The 19312-nt window shown below is 45.6% G+C and overlaps 1 protein-coding gene across 1 annotated transcript in view; it reads right to left on the reverse strand.

Annotated features, from left to right (window-relative positions):
• Positions 1-4785: 4785 nt before the first annotated feature.
• KLB (klotho beta) overlaps positions 4786-19312 on the reverse strand; it is a 64198-nt gene continuing 49671 nt past the window's right edge. Inside the window, exons 4-5 of the mRNA XM_075333821.1 lie at positions 8107-9250; positions 4786-5415 (exon numbers count right to left, since the gene is read on the reverse strand). Of these exons, the coding sequence (XP_075189936.1) occupies positions 5018-5415; positions 8107-9250 (1542 nt within the window). The 3' untranslated portion in view covers positions 4786-5017. The remainder of the gene's footprint in view (positions 5416-8106; positions 9251-19312) is intronic.

A 19312-nucleotide genomic window follows, 5' to 3' on the forward strand; every position in this document is an offset into this window, starting at 1 on the left:
CCAGTATTAAAACCAGCTGTCAGACAGTCAGGGGGCGGTTGCAGCAGCTGCTCTTCATAAAAACAGCGGTGACTGAACCCCCGCCAACACCGCCCCCATGACTGAAACCTGAATGTTGCCGGGAGGATTAAAGTTCTTTTCCTCCAAACAGGGGGATTCAATGTGCAGGCGCCGAGCAGGTTTCCAACGCTATTAACCTGCAGATTAATTCCATATCTGCAGGTTAATAGCCTTTTGCAGATGACAGGTTCCTGTTCAAGCTGAGTTTTCCAAGTACAAACCGCTTCAGGAAATGCTCCTTTTTTTTTTTTATGGGAGCTCTTTTTTTCTTAAACCATTTATTGAATCAGTTTTTAAGTGTTTTGAAGAGGATAAAAAAAACATTATTTTCAAAAACTACTAGAAAATAACTCCGTAGTAACACAACCCGAAATTCCAAAAGGCCTTTGAAAAAAATAGATGGGACCTGATTGGTTATCAGGAGTAAATACTTCACTTCTACTTTTAATACAATTTGTGTAGTATATCAACAAGTCATAAGTTTACATAGTACTTTATTTCTTCACATCTTGTCCCCGATGATGAATAACACCGCTGGTCTTGACATAGTAGCCAACTAGACATGAAAAAATAGACATCACAATGATGCAAATGTATATTCAATTCAATATACTTTTATTTTCACAGAAACCCAGAGAACCCAATAATAAGAGATCTGACATCGGAATATGGTGCCCCATGTATTTCCTGCTAATTCACATATATATGATACAAGTAATGCAGTATCACACTTTATTTTAGGTGGAGGTACAGAGGAAGCAGTCACATTTGTGCCTTGGAGTCTGAGGGAACCCAGAGGATCCTATGCATATGGGACGCCATTATTATGCTACTTGGGGCCATGTTACAAATTTTTTCATGGAGTCTAGGAACTTAAAGCCTCTGTATTATGGCTATGCACTTACTGCAGATGTATTTAGAAGCCAGTATGCTGTTTGCCAAATATACATATCAATATTAGGTAATATGTATTATAAAAGAAACAATTCCAGCACAAATTTAAAGGGAATCTGTCAACAGCTTTTTGCTATGTAATCTGAAGACATCATGCTGTAGGGGTTAAAACACAGATTTCAGTGATGCTTCTCTTACCAAGCTGCGTGCTGTTATTGTTTTAACACTTGGAGCGTATCATTGCTTCCCTTTTGCAGGTGTCCTCAGTTAATTCCCACCCTCCAAACCACACAAATATAAAATAAAAATCTAGAATTCCTTAATTCAGAAGTATTCCAGGACAATATACTCTTCATGGAAGGATACTTCCAGTACAGAATTAGCAACACTGTTATTCTTTCCAAATTGCATTCAAAGTGACCAAAATGATGGGGCCAAGAAGTTTTTTATTAATTGAGTCCCTATTAAATAAGAATGGATTAGCATGCCTGGAACAACCCTTTTCAGCATTTCACCCATACCTAAACCATATTTTTAAAGGGGTTGTCCACTACTTGGACAACCCCTTCTAAATTGCTATATTCCAACTTATAAAATAAAAACAGCCTCTGCTCACCTCTGGCTCCAATGCCGTTCCAGCACTGATGGCACTAGATCTCCTGGAGCTTGCGTCAAGAATCTGACAATTGGAGGAAGCTAGAGAATAGAGGCAGCTCTCACATCTCATGAGTGTCAGTTTAATCTGAAGGAAGTGAGAGTGAAGCAGTCAATATTAGCTTCAGGGCTAACGTGGCATAACAATATCAGGCGAGCCACGGGACAGCTAATGCTGCCATTGTGGAAACAGCGCTGACACCGGAGGTGAGTATAAGCTATTTTTATTTTATAAGGAGGAATATAACAATTGAGAAGATGTTGTCCAAATAGTGGAAAAGAGGTTGTCAAAATATTGGAGAAGAGGTTGTATGCATAGTGCAGAAAAGGTTGTACGAATAGTGGAGAAGAGGTTGTATGAATAGTGCAAAAGAGTATGTTTGAATAGTGGGGAAGCGGTTGTCCAAATAATGGAGAAGAGGTTGTCTGAATAGTGGAGAAGAGGTTGTCCGAATATTGGAGAAGAGGTTGTCCGAATATTGGAGAAGAGGTTGTATGAATAGTGGAGAAGAGGTTGTCCGAATAGTGGAGAAGAGGTTGTCCGAATAGTGGAGAAGAGGTTGTCCGAATAGTGGAGAAGAGGTTGTCCGAATAGTGGAGAAGAGGTTGTCCGAATAGTGAAGAGGTTGTCCAAATTTGGGGAAGAGTTTGTCCGAATAGTGGAGAAGAGGTTGTCCAAATAGTGGAGAAGAGGTTGTCCAAATAGTGCAGAAGAGGTTGTATGAATAGTGGAGAAGAGGTTGTCCGAATAGTGGAGAAGAGGTTGTCCGAATATTGGAGAAGAGGTTGTCCGAATAGTGAAGAGGTTGTCCAAATTTGGGGAAGAGTTTGTCCGAATAGTGGAGAAGAGGTTGTCCAAATAGTGGAGAAGAGGTTGTCCAAATAGTGCAGAAGAGGTTGTATGAATAGTGGAGAAGAGGTTGTCCGAATAGTGGAGAAGAGGTTGTCCAAATTTGGGGAAGAGATTGTCCGAATAGTGGAGAAGAGGTTGTCCAAATAGTGGAGAAGAGGTTGTATGAATAGTGCAGAAGAGGTTGTACGAATAGTGCAGAAGAAGTTGTCCGAATAGTGGAGAAGAGGTTGTCCGAATAGTGGAGAACAGGTTGTATGAATAGTGCAGAAGAGGTTGTCCAAATAGTGGGGAAGCGGTTGTCCAAGTAGTGGAGAAGAGGTTGTCTGAATAGTGGAGAAGAGGTTGTCTGAATAGTGGAGAAGAGGTTGTCTGAATAGTGGAGAAGAGGTTGTCCGAATAGTGGAGAAGAGGTTGTCCGAATAGTGGAGAAGAGGTTGTCTGAATAGTGTACAACCCCTTAAGCATAAGACTTTCAGCACTTGTTATGTAACACATTTAACGTATATACCAGCAAAGCTAATAGTACATATGTCAAATACAGTTGAAGGCCTTCGCTGACCTGACGGAGGCCTAAAGAATGTAATTTTGGCCTCAACTGGGCGATAAAATGGTTCTAATTCATGTTACCATCGTAGCCAGCATATGCCAATGAATGGCATACCATGATAAACATTGGAGGTGTATGTGGGCAAATGCTCTCAACTTATACCTTGAGTGAATATCCCAAACAAGATGTGAACAGTACCTAAACATCATCACCCAGCATGATCATCTAACCTTATCCTATATTCAGAATCTAAAGCGAGAAGGCCACTCCAATACTCCATCAGTACATCATTATTATTTGTCTAGTTGAGCTGAGCAGGTGACTAGGCTTTAGTTAGCCTTCTAGAGACCACAGGCGAATACACCTGTATGCCCTCAACTCCACCTACTCTAATGGCCACAACTTTATACTACCACTATTGTGGTATTGTGCTATTTAATTAGTCCACATAACTAGGAACAATCCAACTTGAACATTTTTGAATTTTTTTTTAGGGCTTTTATGACCTGTCTGAGCCGATTATATACTACAAGATAAGCAGCTCCAATGTCTAGAAACCAGTCATCTTTATTTACCTGTTAAACTAAAGTTTGTCAATGGTCTATAAACGATTGCAAAACAGGACTGCCGCGGAAACACCATCACATGTCTCAATGCTGGCAGGAAACTAGCCAGGTCTTTCACCGGGAAGGAACTAGAATCACTGCGTTGAGAAACACGTGATGGTGTCTCCGTGGTGCTGGATGTTGATCTCCCTAAGGTCAATCATCCTTGCTTATGTAGCCTTTTACTAGGCATTGCTCCCACTAGCCAGTTTCCTACTCCACACTGATGAGGGGCAAATACCCCGAAACAGCTGTCTGTGGATGGATACCATGTTTTGGCATAGGCGGTTTCCTTGACTGGAGACTGCCCTTCCCGTGGTTGTTCCTTCCCGGTGAAACACCTGGCTAGTTTCCTGCCAGCATTGAGACATGTGATGGTGTTTCCGCGGCAGTCCTGTTTTGCATATTTTCCCAGGGAGCCTTGTTCTAGAATCACTGCGTTGAGAGACACGTGATGGTGTCTCCGTGGTGCTGGATGTTGATCTCCCTAAGGTCAATCATCCTTGCTTATGTGGTCTATAAATGATTAACGAGGATATATGAGTCACAGACCAACATGTCATTAGAGCCATAAGGTTATGTTCACACGTTGCGTTTTTGCAACCTTTGTTTTTACAGCGTTTTGTACTGTGTTTTATGCAAATTGAAGGCTGCATTTTACATTACGAGCAAAACATATGAGATTCCAGTAATCTCGTGCACACAATTGCTTTTTGAAAGAAGCAGCATGCCAATTCTTTCAGTGTTTTTGCAGCATTTTTTCTCCAATTAAAAGCAATGAAAAAATGAAAAAACGCTGCAAAAATGCAACCTCTGCGATTTTGCTGCTTTTGTAGTGAATGAAACTAAATTTATTTAAACATGTTCTGCAGACAAATGACGCACCAAAAAAGCAGCAAAACCTGCTTTTTGGAAGCAGCTTTTCACTGTCGAGAGCAGGTTTTGGCTGAAGAAAAAAAACGCCAAAATAACGATGTAAAAACGCAACGTGTGAACATACCCTAAGCAAGGTTAAAGGTAAAAAGGGGGTATCCCCTCATCTCAAGTAATGAGACCAGCAGCATTCACACTACATAACAGTAGTTTTATAAAAAAAAAAAAAGTCCTACCAATCTGTTAGACATCAAGAGACAATTTAAACAAAAACAAACAAAAAAACAGCGGTATGGAAAGGTAGCTTTTTTTTCTTTTTAAATAATGAAGATTTACAATAAAATTTCAGTTTATAAATTAATTTCTGGGTAGGATCCGCATTTTAAAACATCAGGGTCCGGTAAGAGATATAAATATGATGTAGAGATGATGCTCCTGTGAACGAGAAGGAACCGGTAAAGATTTATACTGTACGTCCTTGACAAATGGAGTGAATTTAGGATAAGTAGTCTCTTTTAAGTCCAATCTGAATCAGCATTGGCTGAAACCATCTTTCTTTTTAATGAGGAAACAAGCATTATGCTGGTGTTTAACCGACTGAAGTTTTCTTCTTTTTCGTTTGTACTTTCGGATTATTGTAACAGTTAATAAAAGAGTGGATGTGGAAAACAGGCAGAAGCTGAAAAAGATGAGAGGTTTCTTCTGATGTAGAAATGTGCAGAATGAACATGGGGTTTCTTCCATCTGAATTTTGCAAGAATTCCTAACTTGGTCCGTTGGAAAGCCATTGGCGTCAATTAGTGCGTGGTACACCTTCACTGACGCCTTCACTTTCATGGCGGAGTTGTAGAATCCATACTGCGGTTTAGTTTTATCAGTCAGCTTGAACGCATAGTATCCTTTCAAGTTGATGTTATCTTTTAAGTAGGCTAGAAAACAAATCACAGATAGAATGAGATGAGTACCACCTTTATATACTGATACAAGCAATAAGAATGTTTTCATACTTTTATATTATACTTAAGCGGGCTTTACACGCAACAACATCGCTAACGAGTTGTCGTTGGGGTCACAGAATTCGTGACGCACATCCGGCCTCGTTAGCGACGTCGTGTGTGAAACGCACGAACGAACAATAACGATCAAAATTACTCACCTAATCGTTGATCGTTGTCCAGTCGTTCTAAACCCGATTATCGTTGCTGTTGCAGGACGCAGGTTGTTCGTCGTTCCTGCGGCAGCACACATCGCTATGTGTGACATCGCAGGAACGAGGAACATCACCGTACCTGCGGCCGCCCGCAATGAGGAAGGAAGGAGGTGGGCGGGATGATCGGCCCGCTCATCTCCGCCCCTCCGCTTCTATTGGGCGGCCGCTTAGTGACGCCGCACGAACCTCCCCCTCAGAATGGAGGCGGTTCGCTGGCCACAGCGACGTCGCTAGGCAAGTAAGTCCGTGTGATGGGGACTAATGATGTTGTGCGCCACGGGCAGCGATTTGCCCATGACGCACAAACGACGGGGGCGGGTGCTTTCACCAGCGACATCGCTAGCGATGTTGCTGTGTGTAAAACCCGCTTTAGTCTTGCATTTGAAAATAGTTATAAGCCTTTTTTTTTTACAAGTTACGAAAAAATCGGATTAATAAAAGGAATCTGTCAGCAGGTTTTTGCTACATCATCTGTGAGCAGCATGATGTAGGCAAGGAGATTCTGAATCCAACAGTGTATCCCTTGGATTACTGGCTGTAGCCGTTCTGACACAATCTGCATTTTTAGCTTTAGTTATATAGCTCAAACCCAGGGAGCTGTCCCAGCCCACACCAAGCGCTTAATAAAGATTGTATATTGACAATGAGGTATCAATTAAAGGAGGGGGCTTGCTGGATTTCTCTGTAGGTGTCAGCTAGACTTAGCATCAATAATCACCAAATGATAAAGCTTTTAGTTTAGGTAAACAACAGCACAGAGCCTGTTGAGAGAGGCATAGTTGATTTTTGTTTTTTAACCCGTTCAGCATGCTGACTTCAGCTTACATAGCAAAAACCTGCTGACAGATTCCCTTTAACCTTCTTAACGACGAGGTCTATTTTAGTCAGCTCCGTTTATCTGGAGAGCCACAGGTTGTAGAACATTTACTTAAGATAATCGTGAATGAGCCTTATTAAAACACTTGATTCACGATTATCTTGCCATGCAAACAAGCTGCCAATCACCTGATGAACGAGAAAAACATTCATCAGGTAAAAATGATCTTTTGCGCAGCATAAAAGATGACCGTAAGAAGGCTCATACATGGACTTCTTAGGCTCTGTACGCACGTTGCGTCGTGTCCCTGCAGAAATTTCTGCAGGGATTTGACAGCATATGTGCGCTTCAAATTGCTGCAGAAACACTGCGTAATGAATGCAGTGTTTCTGCAGAAAAAAAGCTGATCCATGCGCTATGGATGAAGCCTCTCCCATAGACAGAGCAGGAGCTGCATCCAAAGCGCACGGAATAATTGACATGTTGCTTTTTAGAACGCAGCAATTTGGAACAAAATTTTGGCATCCAAATCGCTGCGCTCTCAAACGGAACGTGCGCACGTCTCATGCACAATCTTCATAGATTGTGCAGGGGACGCAGGACGCATGCATTTACGCTGCGGTGCAATATGCAGCGTAAACGCATGAAATTCGGCAACGTGACACACAGCCTAAGGGGTACTTTGCACACTACAACATCGCAGCTGCGATGTCGGTGGGGTCAAATCGAAATTGACGCACATCCGGCATCGCAGTCGATATCGTAGTGTGCAAATCCTTTTACATACAATTAAAGAGCGCAAAAGCGTCGTTATCGTATGATCGGTGTAGGGTCTGACATTTCCATAATTTAGCAGCAGCGACGGTATGATGTTGTTCCTCGTTCCTGCGGCAGCACACATCGCTGTGTATGAAGCCGCAGGAGCGAGGAACATCTCCTACCTGCGTCCCAGCTGCAATGCGGAAGGAAGGAGGTGGGCGGGATGTTTACGTCCCGTTCATCTCCGCCCCTCCGCTTCTATTGGCCGCCTGCCGTGTGACGTCGCACGACCCGCCCGCTTAAGAAGGAGGCGGGTCACCGGCCAGAGCGTCGTCGCAGGGCAGGTAAGTGCATGTAAAGCTGCCGTAGCGATAATGTTCGCTACAGCAGCAATCACAAGACATCGCTGCTGCGACGGGGGCGGGGACTATCGCACTCGGCATTGCAAGCATCGGCTTGCGATGTCGTAGTGTGCAAAATACCCCAAAGGTTCTGTGCCATTTTTGATGCATTTTTGGAGCAGTTTATAGTGCAGTTTGTTGTCCAAATCTGCAAGTCATCCTTATCCCAGCAAAGTCTATGAGAAATCAGAAATGCTGTGCGCACATTGCTTCTTTTTTCCTTGCAGATTTTGGTGCAGAAAAAAGAAGCAGCTTGTCAATTATTAGTCCCTTTTTTCCTGCCTTTTTAGCCTTTCCAGCCACTGAATTCACTAAAAAAAAAGCAACTAATGTGATTTTCTTAGCCACTAGGTACATTTTTTGGTGCAAAATATTTCTGCAGCGTGCGGACATACCCTTATGTAGTATATCTATATATTTAGATTTTACCTACCTTGTAATAACTGCTGACTGTACTTCTGTAGGTAATATATTCTAAGTTCATCGCTTTCTAATGCTTTGTCATCCACTCCATTCGCTGTCACATAGATAGGAATGTCTCCATAGTTCTTCTTCATCCAATTCAGAAGACGTCTAATCCCATATGGTACAACAGCAAGTCCGTTGAATGATGTGAGACGTGTTGCATCTGACAGAAAGTGAATGTCTCGATCTGATTCAAACCTGCTATCATTCTTCCGCTCATGAATCACCAATCTGGTGGTGAAATGATTCAAGGCAAAAAAATCTGCTGTTCCTTTCAACATTTTTTTCTCTTCCTCTGTGAAATAGGGCAAAAAAGACTTTGACATTCCCTTTTGGTTTTTGTTGATTATGTATTGCCTCATGAGCATAGGATAGTCACCGGATCCGAAGATTGGCTCAGCAATCCAAGCAATGTCAAACTGCAGGAACCTTTCTGCTGCCTCCTTGTGGGAATGTAGAAAGGGATTTGCGGGTTCAGCCCAGTCTGTATGTAAAGACAAGGATATCTGACCATGCTGATGAGGTCTATATACCTTGTCATACAAATGCCATGCTATAGAATGGGCGATGAGGGCATTGTGCACAGCTTGGTAGGTGTTGTTACTGCTAGTGTGGTAATATTGGCTGAGACGGTTTGGCTCATTAATCGTGACCCATTGTTTTACCAGATCACCAAATTCTTGAAAGCAAAGCTTAGCATAGTCACCAAAAGCTTGAGTAATGGTCCTGTTTAACCAGCCTCCGTTTCCTAACAATGGTACAGGAAGACTTATAGATCCATGTGTTGGGTAGTAAAGCGTTAGCATTGTCTTTATACCATGTTTGGAGGCCTCAGATATCATACAACGATAATATCTCAGAACTTCTTGGTTAACTGAGGACAGGTCACCTTTAGGCATAATCAAAGACCAGTTAAGAGCGAATCTATAATGTGTGACGTTTATACTTTTTAGTAGGGCTAGTTGTCTTTTGATGGTTATGAAATCGGTACATTGGGCCGCCCGGGTCTTTAGCTCCACTCCTTTTACTGCACGTAGGATGCCGTCCCCGGTAACGTTCCACACATATAATTTACGATCTACGAACTGAGGAGATGAAGGGACCAGCTCTGCCTGTGAAGAGAGAAGAAAGTTGCATTTATGAGAACATGGTTACAACCATAACTTATTTTTTCTTTTGATATAGCCGAATGGCGCCTTTATTTTTTGCAAGACGAGTTGTAGTTTTTTGTATTGCATTTAGATACTGTATAAATGACTTGGCAAAATGCTTTTTCAGGCTGGTATGATTAATGTAATATTTAATTATAGATTTTTTTTATACTTAAGTGGTTAAAAAAAATTCGAAATTTGGAAAAAAACAAATATTTTTGGTTTGTGTCACTATTTTAAGAGATCAGTAACTTTTTTTTACATTTTGTCACTGTTGGCCTCTAGCATGATGACGTTTTTATTGATACCATGTTGGGGTACATACGATGTAAGCATCGCTTTTTATTGCATCTCTTTAACTACTTACCGACATAGGACATACTGATATATCATATTCCTGCTCCCTGACTTTGATGCGGGCTCACAAACTGAGCCTGCATCTTTGTCGGCAGATGATGGATGGGTTATTCAGCCATCATCTGCATCTAACAGCCGCGTGGCATGTGTAGCTGAGCTCTGCCTGCAGCTATTGACCTGTTAAATGTCGCTGTCAATCTGTGACAAAGGCATTTACAGGGCATCGGCAAAGGGGGTGCACAGTTCTAACATCCCACAAGTGCTGAAGTGACACAATCGTGGGGTGCCGATGGTTGCAGTGACAGCTAGGAATCTACTTAGGGACTTACTTAGGACCCCCATGCTTGTCAAAACGGTACACCTATGTAAGTCAGCCCATGGCTGGCAGTCATAAGAGACCGTGATTTTTGCTAAAACCGCAATACTTTGGCATTATTGTATAGTACAAGCGATCGGATAATTGTGGGTTCAAGTTCCCTAAGAGGACTAACAAATATAAAAAAAATGTTGAAAAACACATGAAAAAATATAAGCGTTCACAACAACCGCCTTTACCCCTATTAAAAATTAAGAGATAAAGACTAACCATATTTGGTATGGGAAGGTGTTAAGGCATTTACCATATGGGTTAATTAGTGTTATATTTTCATAAATCAGTCTTTTATGGACAAGGTGATACCAAATATATTTTTTTAATTTTTAAATATGGAAAAAGGGGTGATTTAAACTTATACAGCGGGTGAAATAAGTATTGAACACGTCAACAATTTTCAAAGTAAATATATTTCTAAAGGTCCTGTTGACATCTTCTCATCTGATGTCCGTAACAACCCATTCGATCCTTATAGGCAGAGAAATCAAATCATAGATTAAGTTATGTGTAATAATGAGAAATAACACAGGGGAAAATATTGAACACATGAAGAAAGAGAGGTGCAAAAAGACATAGAAAATCATGACACCAGCTGAAATCTATCAGTAATTAGAAAGCAATCCTGCCACTTAGTGACAAATAATATCAGCTGGTTCAAATGCTGGCCTATATAAAAGTGTCTCATTACCAAGGTGCCACACAAGAAACATCTCATGATAGGTAAAACCAATGTGCTGTCTCAAGACTTTTGCAACCTTTTTGATGCAAAATACTAATATCACTGGTTACAGAAGAATTTCTAAACTACTTAAGGTTCCAGTGAGCAGTGGGGCCATAATCTAGAAGTGGAAAGAACATAATTTCCCCATAAACCAGGTGCTCCTCACAAGATTTCAGACAGAGGAGGGAAAAATATTATCATAAGAGTTGTCCAAAAGCCACGGAACACTTGTGGAGAGCTACAGAAAGACCAGCAGGTACAATCGTTTCAAAGAAAACAATAAGTAATGCACTCAACCTCCATGTATGTCTGTATGCACACTCACCAAGCAAAACTCCATTGCTGAACAAAACGTATGTTCAAACACATTTAAAGTTTGCTCAACATTATTTAGACAAGCCTGAAGAAACTGGGAGATTAGGATGCAGGTGAAACGATGGTGGACATTTCAACAAGACAATGATCCCAAACACACAGCCAAGGAAACTCAATTGTTTTCAGAGAAAAAAAATAAAGCTGCTAGAATGGTCGAGCCAAATACCTGACCTGAATCCAATAACAAATGTATGGAAGGAACTAAAGCTCAGAGTTCAAAGGAGGAGCCTATGGACTCTTCAGAATTTGAAGAGCGTTTGTGTGGAAAAATGGCCCAAAATCAAACCTGAGCAATGCATGCAACTAGTTTCTGCATACAGGTGTCGGCTTGAAGCTGTTATCACCAACAAAGACTTTTGTACAACGTATTAAATACATTTCAGTAAGTTACGTAAGCGTGTTCAATACTTTTTACCCTGTGTCATTTCTCATTATTATGCATCAGTAGTGATGAGCGAGTACTAAAAAGCTCGGGTGCTCGAAGCTCGGGCCGAGCCTCCCAAGATACTCGTGTACTCGGGCCGAGCAACGAGCCCAATGTTATCCTATGGGAGACCCGAGTATTTTTGTGAAATGACCCCCCGGCAGCATGGAGAAACCCTAAAAATGGCACAAAAGTCTCAGAAGAGTGCTTAAATGACATGGCAACAGCATGGGGAAGACCCCTTGAAGCATTTATCACTCAAAAGTCACAGCTGTGAAGAATTTTGTCCGCGTTTTACGACATTTTTACGGACTCACCAGAAAACCTTCCAAAATGACCCCAAAATGATTTTTCATGGCGGAAATGTTAAGGGCACATACCCAATAGTGAGATAGAGCTGGTGTATGTTACTTTTTGAGATTAATACATGAAAGATTTTACGTGAAAACATTGTGTGGCACTCCGATGTCCCTGAGAAGAGACGTACATGAAGGCCTCTTGAGTCTAATGTGCCCATTTTGAGGAAGTGAGTCTTTGTAGTATTTTCCTTTGCCAGGGCAGCCAAAAATTGGGAGGCTCCACGTTGTCCCTGGATAGAGACGTGCATGATGGCCTGTAAACCTGAAGTGCCCATTGTAAGGAAGTGGGTCTATTGTAGTATAGCCCTTAGGCAGGGCAGCCAAAAATTGGGAGGCTCCACGTTGTCCCTGGATAGAGACGTGCATGAGGGCCTGTAAACCTGAAGTGCCCATTGTAAGGAAGTGGGTCTATTGTAGTATAGCCCTTAGGCAGGGCAGCCAAAAATTGGGAGGCTCCACGTTGTCCCTGGATAGAGACGTGCATGAGGGCCTGTAAACCTGAAGTGCCCATTGTAAGGAAGTGGGTCTATTGTAGTATAGCCCTTAGGCAGGGCAGCCAAAAATTGGGAGGCTCCACGTTGTCCCTGGATAGAGACGTGCATGAGGGCCTGTAAACCTGAAGTGCCCATTGTAAGGAAGTGGGTCTATTGTAGTATAGCCCTTAGGCAGGGCAGCCAAAAATTGGGAGGCTCCACATTGTCCCTGGATAGAGACGTGCATGATGGCCTGTAAACCTGAAGTGCCCATTGTAAGGAAGTGGGTCTATTGTAGTATAGCCCTTAGGCAGGGCAGCCAAAAATTGGGAGGCTCCACGTTGTCCCTGGATAGAGACGTGCATGAGGGCCTGTAAACCTGAAGTGCCCATTGTAAGGAAGTGGGTCTATTGTAGTATAGCCCTTAGGCAGGGCAGCCAAAAATTGGGAGGCTCCACATTGTCCCTGGATAGAGACGTGCATGATGGCCTGTAAACCTGAAGTGCCCATTGTAAGGAAGTGGGTCTATTGTAGTATAGCCCTTAGGCAGGGCAGCCAAAAATTGGGAGGCTCCACGTTGTCCCTGGATAGAGACGTGCATGAGGGCCTGTAAACCTGAAGTGCCCATTGTAAGGAAGTGGGTCTATTGTAGTATAGCCCTTAGGCAGGGCAGCCAAAAATTGGGAGGCTCCACGTTGTCCCTGGATAGAGACCTGTTAGGTTCTTAGTGCCTCCGTGCTTGCATTTAAAAACCGCACGTGTGTGCCTGTTGGTGGCAGCTTTCCGCTGCATTTGTGTGAGTTTTGCAAAAACTTGGATATAACGCACAAGTCTAGTGAATACACATCAGCACAGCATTGCAAAATGCGCAAGGGCGTTGTCAACGAACAAGGAAGTGGACGTGATGGTGGTGCAGGCAGAGACCGAGGTTGTGTGCAAGCTCTAATTTCGCCACAACAAAGGGCCACATCTAGTCGCTCGCACGTCCTGTCCCAAATTCTTGGGGACCGCAGCAGTACACCGCTCTTGAACCAAGACCAGTGTCAACAGGTTGTTAGTTGGATAGCGGATAATGCTTCCAGTCAGATTGGCACCACCACAAACACTCTGTCTTCCACACGGTCAAGTGTCAGTAGCCGTGATACTGCACCGCACATTTCAGAACCTGATCCTCCTTCCTACCACCAGGCCGAGTACACGTCCACGGACATTACTGATCCCACACTTGGACACTCGGAAGAGCTGTTCGTTCACGTTTCCATTCACAAATTCTGGCCTCTCGCCAGCTCCTGTTGAAGTGGGCCATGACGAGATTGTATGTACAGATGCCCAAATATTTGAGCAGCCACGTTCTCACGAAGTTGGCAACGTGTCTCAACAAGGGGTGGACGATGATGAGACACAATTGTCAGGAAGTCAGGAGGAGGAGCAGGGTGCGGAAGAGGAAGACGACGTGGTGGATGATCCAGTAACTGACCCAACCTGGCAGGAGGATATGCAGAGCGAGGACAGCAGTGCACAGGGGAGGGAGGCGTAGCATCACAACAGGCAGTAAGAAGCAGAGTGGTGGCCCCAGGCAGACGTCAGGCAACTGTTCCCCGGAACAACACGACACAAGGTGCCTGTACAAATGTTAGGTCTTCCCGAGTCTGGCTGTAATACTATTGTATGTATTGAGGATTTCGATTGCGTTAGGGCAATGACAACCAGAGACGAGTTCTTGGTGCAAGACGTTTATAATATGCAACCAGCAAATATGTACATAAACGGAACAAAAACACAGTAGAACATAAATACAGGAAATACCTTCCAGGGACTGAGCGAAAGGGAATTCCCGGGACCGCGCACCGGACTCCCCCAGGGAGACCACCAAGAGCGAACCCCTATACAGGGACTGTCTGGCAATCACCCCAGAAGCCCTAAATGCGCAGCAGCCGGGACACAAAAGGGCAATAGGTAAGTCCAAAAATGTCCGTACGTGATGTGAGTCCAGAGTGGTATTAAACGGAAGGAACCGGGCAGAAGTGCCGACCAAAGACGGCAAACGGAGTCCAGGCACAGCTAGATGATACCAGATGAAGTCCAGAGTCGGTGTCGGTTGTTTTCCAAGAGGATCCGAATAACAATCAGGAACCAAAAGCAGCAGGGCAGGAGCACACAGGAAGCAGTATACTCAGGCACTGGACTAAGCTTTAGGGGCGGCTTTTAAACAGATGGACAGGAAGTAGGGCAACAGAACAGAAAACTCCATGTTAACAAAGGGCAAGCTCTTTCAAAAGAAAACTGGAAAACCCGGAACTCTGACACTGGCAGTTTTTTAAGTTGGCTCCAGATGATTCTAAAAAGGCCATTTGCAACACCTGCCATGCCAGCATCAGCAGGGGTACCAAAACTAGCAGCCTGACCACCACCAGCATGATCAGGCACATGTCAGCCAAGCACCCGACTTTGTGGGAAGTACAACAGAGTCGAGGAGCAGTGCTTGCTGATGTCACTGCTACGTCTTCGCTGGTTGTGCATGCGAGCCAATCCCCTGTCCATGCTGCCTGCGAACAAGCCTCCTCCACTCCTGCACCTGCAGTTGCCTACGCAGAAAGAACACCATCATCAAGCACGTCCTTGTCCCAGCGCAACGTTCAGTTATCCATTCAGCAAACCTTTGAACGCAGGCGCAAATACACTGCCAACACCCCACATGCCACAGTTCTAAATGCTAACATTTCGCGACTGCTTGCGCTGGAAATGTTGCCTTTTAGGCTGGTTGAGACAGAAGCATTCCGCGACCTGATGGTGGCAGCTGTCCCACGTTACTCGGTCCACAGCCGCCACTATTTCTCCCGGTGTGCCGTCCCCGCATTGCATAACTAACCACGTGTCACAAAACATCACACGTGCCCTGAACAACGCTGTTTCAGCCAAAGTCCACCTAACCACAGACACGTGGACAAGTGCATGTGGGCAAGGCCGCTACATCTCGTTGACGTCACACTGGGTTAATATTGTGCAAGCTGGGACCCAGTCTGAGCGAGGGACGGAACACGTCCTTCACACACCAAGTTTTGCAGGCCCTACCTCAGTCAGGGTTTCACACACACTCTACAGCTCCGGAATGTCATGCTCCTCAGCCTCCTCCTCCTCCTGCGCATCCTGATCCACTTTACCCTCCACACCAGTCCCAAGCTGGAAGTGTCGCGGGCGGAGGAGGGGACGGTGCGCTCTCCCACTGCTCGGGTCCGGCTGACGCAGCTCTACGGCTGCTGCTGCTCGTTGGCTCGAGCGATGGCCGGATCCCGGGGACTCGAGCGGCGCTACTCGCCCGTGAGTGAAAAGGGGTGGTTTGGGTTTTGGGGATATTGTCCGTGACGCCACCCACGGTTGTGGTGATTGTGTGGACACCACCGCTGCTCTGGACGGGGATCCCGGGAGCCTGTGACAGGGAGCAGCTTTGTTGTTATTTCTCCCCTCCGTGGGTAGGGCGGTTGGTTGTCCCGGGGCCTGGTGATGGGGTAGAGATGGATGACAGGCGGGTTGCGGGGCCTGATGAAGTGCAGGGTCGCAGGGGCAGCGCTGTGCCGCACGGCACGGAGGTACTCACTCAGCCCAATGATGATGACACAGTTCACGGTAAAACAAGTGGCTGGATGGACGGGTCACTCGGACGGCTGCGGTTGTTCCTCCCTGCAGGTTAGTGATGACTGTCTCTCCCTGCACCTAAGTTAAGTGTTGGTAGTGATGGTTTCCCAACGGTAACCCGCTCCCTGACCTGGATATGGGCCGGAGGAGCCCCTTTTGCCCACAGGCGATGGCACTGGGAGACGGTTGCCCTTGGCGGTGGCTGTGTCTCCCCTTCACGGTTGTACGGTTGCCTTCTATCTGGACTTGGCTGTTTGGAAACCCTGAGGTCCCCTTCACTAACGGATTTGGCAAATTCACGGCGACACCAAGCCTTGCCGGGATCCGAAAGTCCTCTGCCAATGGTGCTGGCTTCTCTTTGTATACCGGTCCGGTACGGCCGGGTCACCACCCGTCCACGGTCCTTACGGCAGACTCCAATCGGCCTCCACTGCAGACGGTCACCACATCCTGCCAACCTTGCTGTCCTGTCCAGGCCACACACCCGGACCAACTTCAGGCTCTTTGCTGTCACTTTTCTCCTCTCTACTACTTTCCTCCTTCCACTTCCTTAGCTTAACTCTCACTGCCTGTGTTTTCCCTCCTCCTCGGTGGGTGGAGACCAACCGCCTGGCTCCACACCCTGGTGTGGACAACAGCCCCTGGGGAAGGCAACAAGGATTTTGTGTTTTGACTATGATATGCCTGCAGGGAGTGTGGGGTGTTTAAGTGTTGTGCTCTGTGGCCCCTGGCTTGTCCAGGGCGACACAGAAGCACTGCAGCACTGCCTCGGCGAAGCGGCAACAGGCAGTGCTGAAGCTAATCTGCATAGGTGACAAACCCCACAATGCAGAAGAGGTGTGGACAGCTCTGAAACAGCAGGCAGATCACTGGCTCACAACTCTGAACCTAAAGCTAGGAAAGGTCGTGTGTGACAATGGCCGGAACCTGGTGGCGGCTTTGAGGCGAGGCCAGCTGACACATGTTCCATGCGTGGCCCATGTGCTCAACCTCGTGGTTCAGCGGTTTCTAAAGTCATACTCAGAGCTGTCTGATCTGCTGGTAAAAGTTCGCCGCCTGTCTGCACATTTTCGAAAGTCACCTACTGCTTCAGCCGGCCTTGCCGGCTTAAGACGCCGTTTGCATCTTCCGGCACACAGACTGGTGTGTGATGTCCCCACGCGTTGGAATTCAACTCTGCACAAGTTGGTCAGGATATGTGAGCAGAAGAGGGCAGTTGTTGAGTACCTGCATCACCTAAGCCGTCGGGAAATGGGTCAAACTCCACACATAACACCTGAGGAGTGGAGATGGATGTCCGACCTATGCACCATCCGCCAAAACTTTGAGGACTCCACCAAGATGGTGAGCGGCGATGACGACATTATTAGCGTCACGATACCGCTTCTCTGCCTTCTAAAATGGTCTCTGCTCAAAAAACAACCATGATGCATTGCAGGCGGAGCGCGATGAGTTTGAGCAAGAAACAGTAGTGGGTGTGGGTGATGATAACACACAGCCCAGCCTCGTCTCATCACAACGTGCAGTGGAGGACTATGACGAGGAGGAGGATGAAGACATGGAGCAACTCTCTGGCCAAATTGAGGATATGACATGCAGTCATATCCTCGGTTCAGCGTGGCTGGCCAGAGGACAGGGTAGATGATGAGGAGGAGGAGGAGGAGGACAGCATGTTCAGTCATCGTGTTGGTCAGGATACTGAAGTGATGGCTGTTAAGAGTCTGGCACACATGGCTGACTTTATGGTAAGCTGCCTGTCTCGTGACCCTCGCGTTAAGAACATCTTGGCCGACAATCATTACTGGTTGGTAACACTGTTAGACCCACGCTAAAAGGAGAACTTTATGTCTCTTATTCCCGAGGCGGAGAGGTCAGGCAAAATGCAGCAGTTCCAGAAGGCCATAGTCACGGAAGTAGGCAAAGCATTCCCCTCACAAAACGCTAGCGGCATAGGTCATGAATCAGTGGACAACCGAGGCGTACAGCCGAGAGAGGCACAAGTCCAATCCGCCAGAGGTAGGGGAACAGTCTTTAAGATGTGGGACAGTTTTCTCAGCCCCTCACGTACCACAGCCCCTGAGGTGCGGGGTAGTGCCACAAGAAATCCTAAGTTTGCCCAGATGCTGAAGGAGTACCTTGCAGATCGAACAACTGTACTCCGACATTCCTCTGTGCCTTACAATTATTGGGTATCCAAGCTGGACACGTGGCATGAATTGGCTCTCTACGCCTTGGAAGGCCTGGCCTGCCCTGCTGCTAGCGTTTTGTCAGAGCGTGTTTTTAGTGCCGCAGGTGGAATCATTACAGATAAACGCACCCGCCTGTCAACTGAAAATGCTGACAGGCTGACTCTGATCAAGATGAACAAGGGTTGGATTGGGCCAGACTTCACCACACCACCAGCAAATGAGAGCGGAATTTAAAGTTTGCCATGTACCTCCACTCACCCATGGGTACACACTTCTGGACTTTGGATAATCGCTGGACTGCTCCTCCTTCTCCTCATGCGCCACCATGATGATGACCGTTACAAATTGCAATACTTAGGCCTTTGTTTCAGGTATACCCCCAGTGGTAAATTTTTTCGCCCATTCTTTGCAGAATGGACATTACAACGACAGGAGACCCGCTCCTTTGTAATGGGAACAATGTTTTGAGGCCCTCATGCACGTCTCTACCCAGGGACAACGTGGAGCCTCCCAATTTTTGGCTGCCCTGCCTAAGGGCTATACTACAATAGACCCACTTCCTTCCAATGGGCACTTCAGGTTTACAGGCCCTCATGCACGTCTCTATCCAGGGACAACGTGGAGCCTCCCAATTTTTGGCTGCCCTGCCTAAGGGCTATACTACAATAGACCCACTTACTTACAATGGGCACTTCATGTTTACAGGCCCTTATGCACGTCTCTATCCAGGGACAATATGGAGCCTGACGCTGCCACTGACTGCCACACACATGCTGTTTTTAAATGCAAGCACGGACGCAATAAGAACCTAACTGGTTTTTAGGAGCGACAATTACTGAGAAGTCTGACACTATCAGACACTGCTGACTGACGTGTATTATACACTAGACTTGTGCGTTATATAATAGTTTGTGCAAAACGCGCACCTGTACCCTGCCACCGACTGCCACACACGTGCTGTTTTTAAATGCAAGCACGGACACAATAAGAACCTAACTGGTTTTTAGGAGCGACAATTACTGAGAAGTCTGACACTATCAGACACTGCTGACTGACGTGTATTATACACTAGACTTGTGCGTTATATAATAGTTTGTGCAAAACGCGCACCTGTACCCT

The sequence above is a fragment of the Anomaloglossus baeobatrachus genome, chromosome 1 (assembly GCF_048569485.1).
Source record: "Anomaloglossus baeobatrachus isolate aAnoBae1 chromosome 1, aAnoBae1.hap1, whole genome shotgun sequence".
In the NCBI taxonomy this organism is placed as follows: Eukaryota; Metazoa; Chordata; class Amphibia; order Anura; family Aromobatidae; genus Anomaloglossus; species Anomaloglossus baeobatrachus.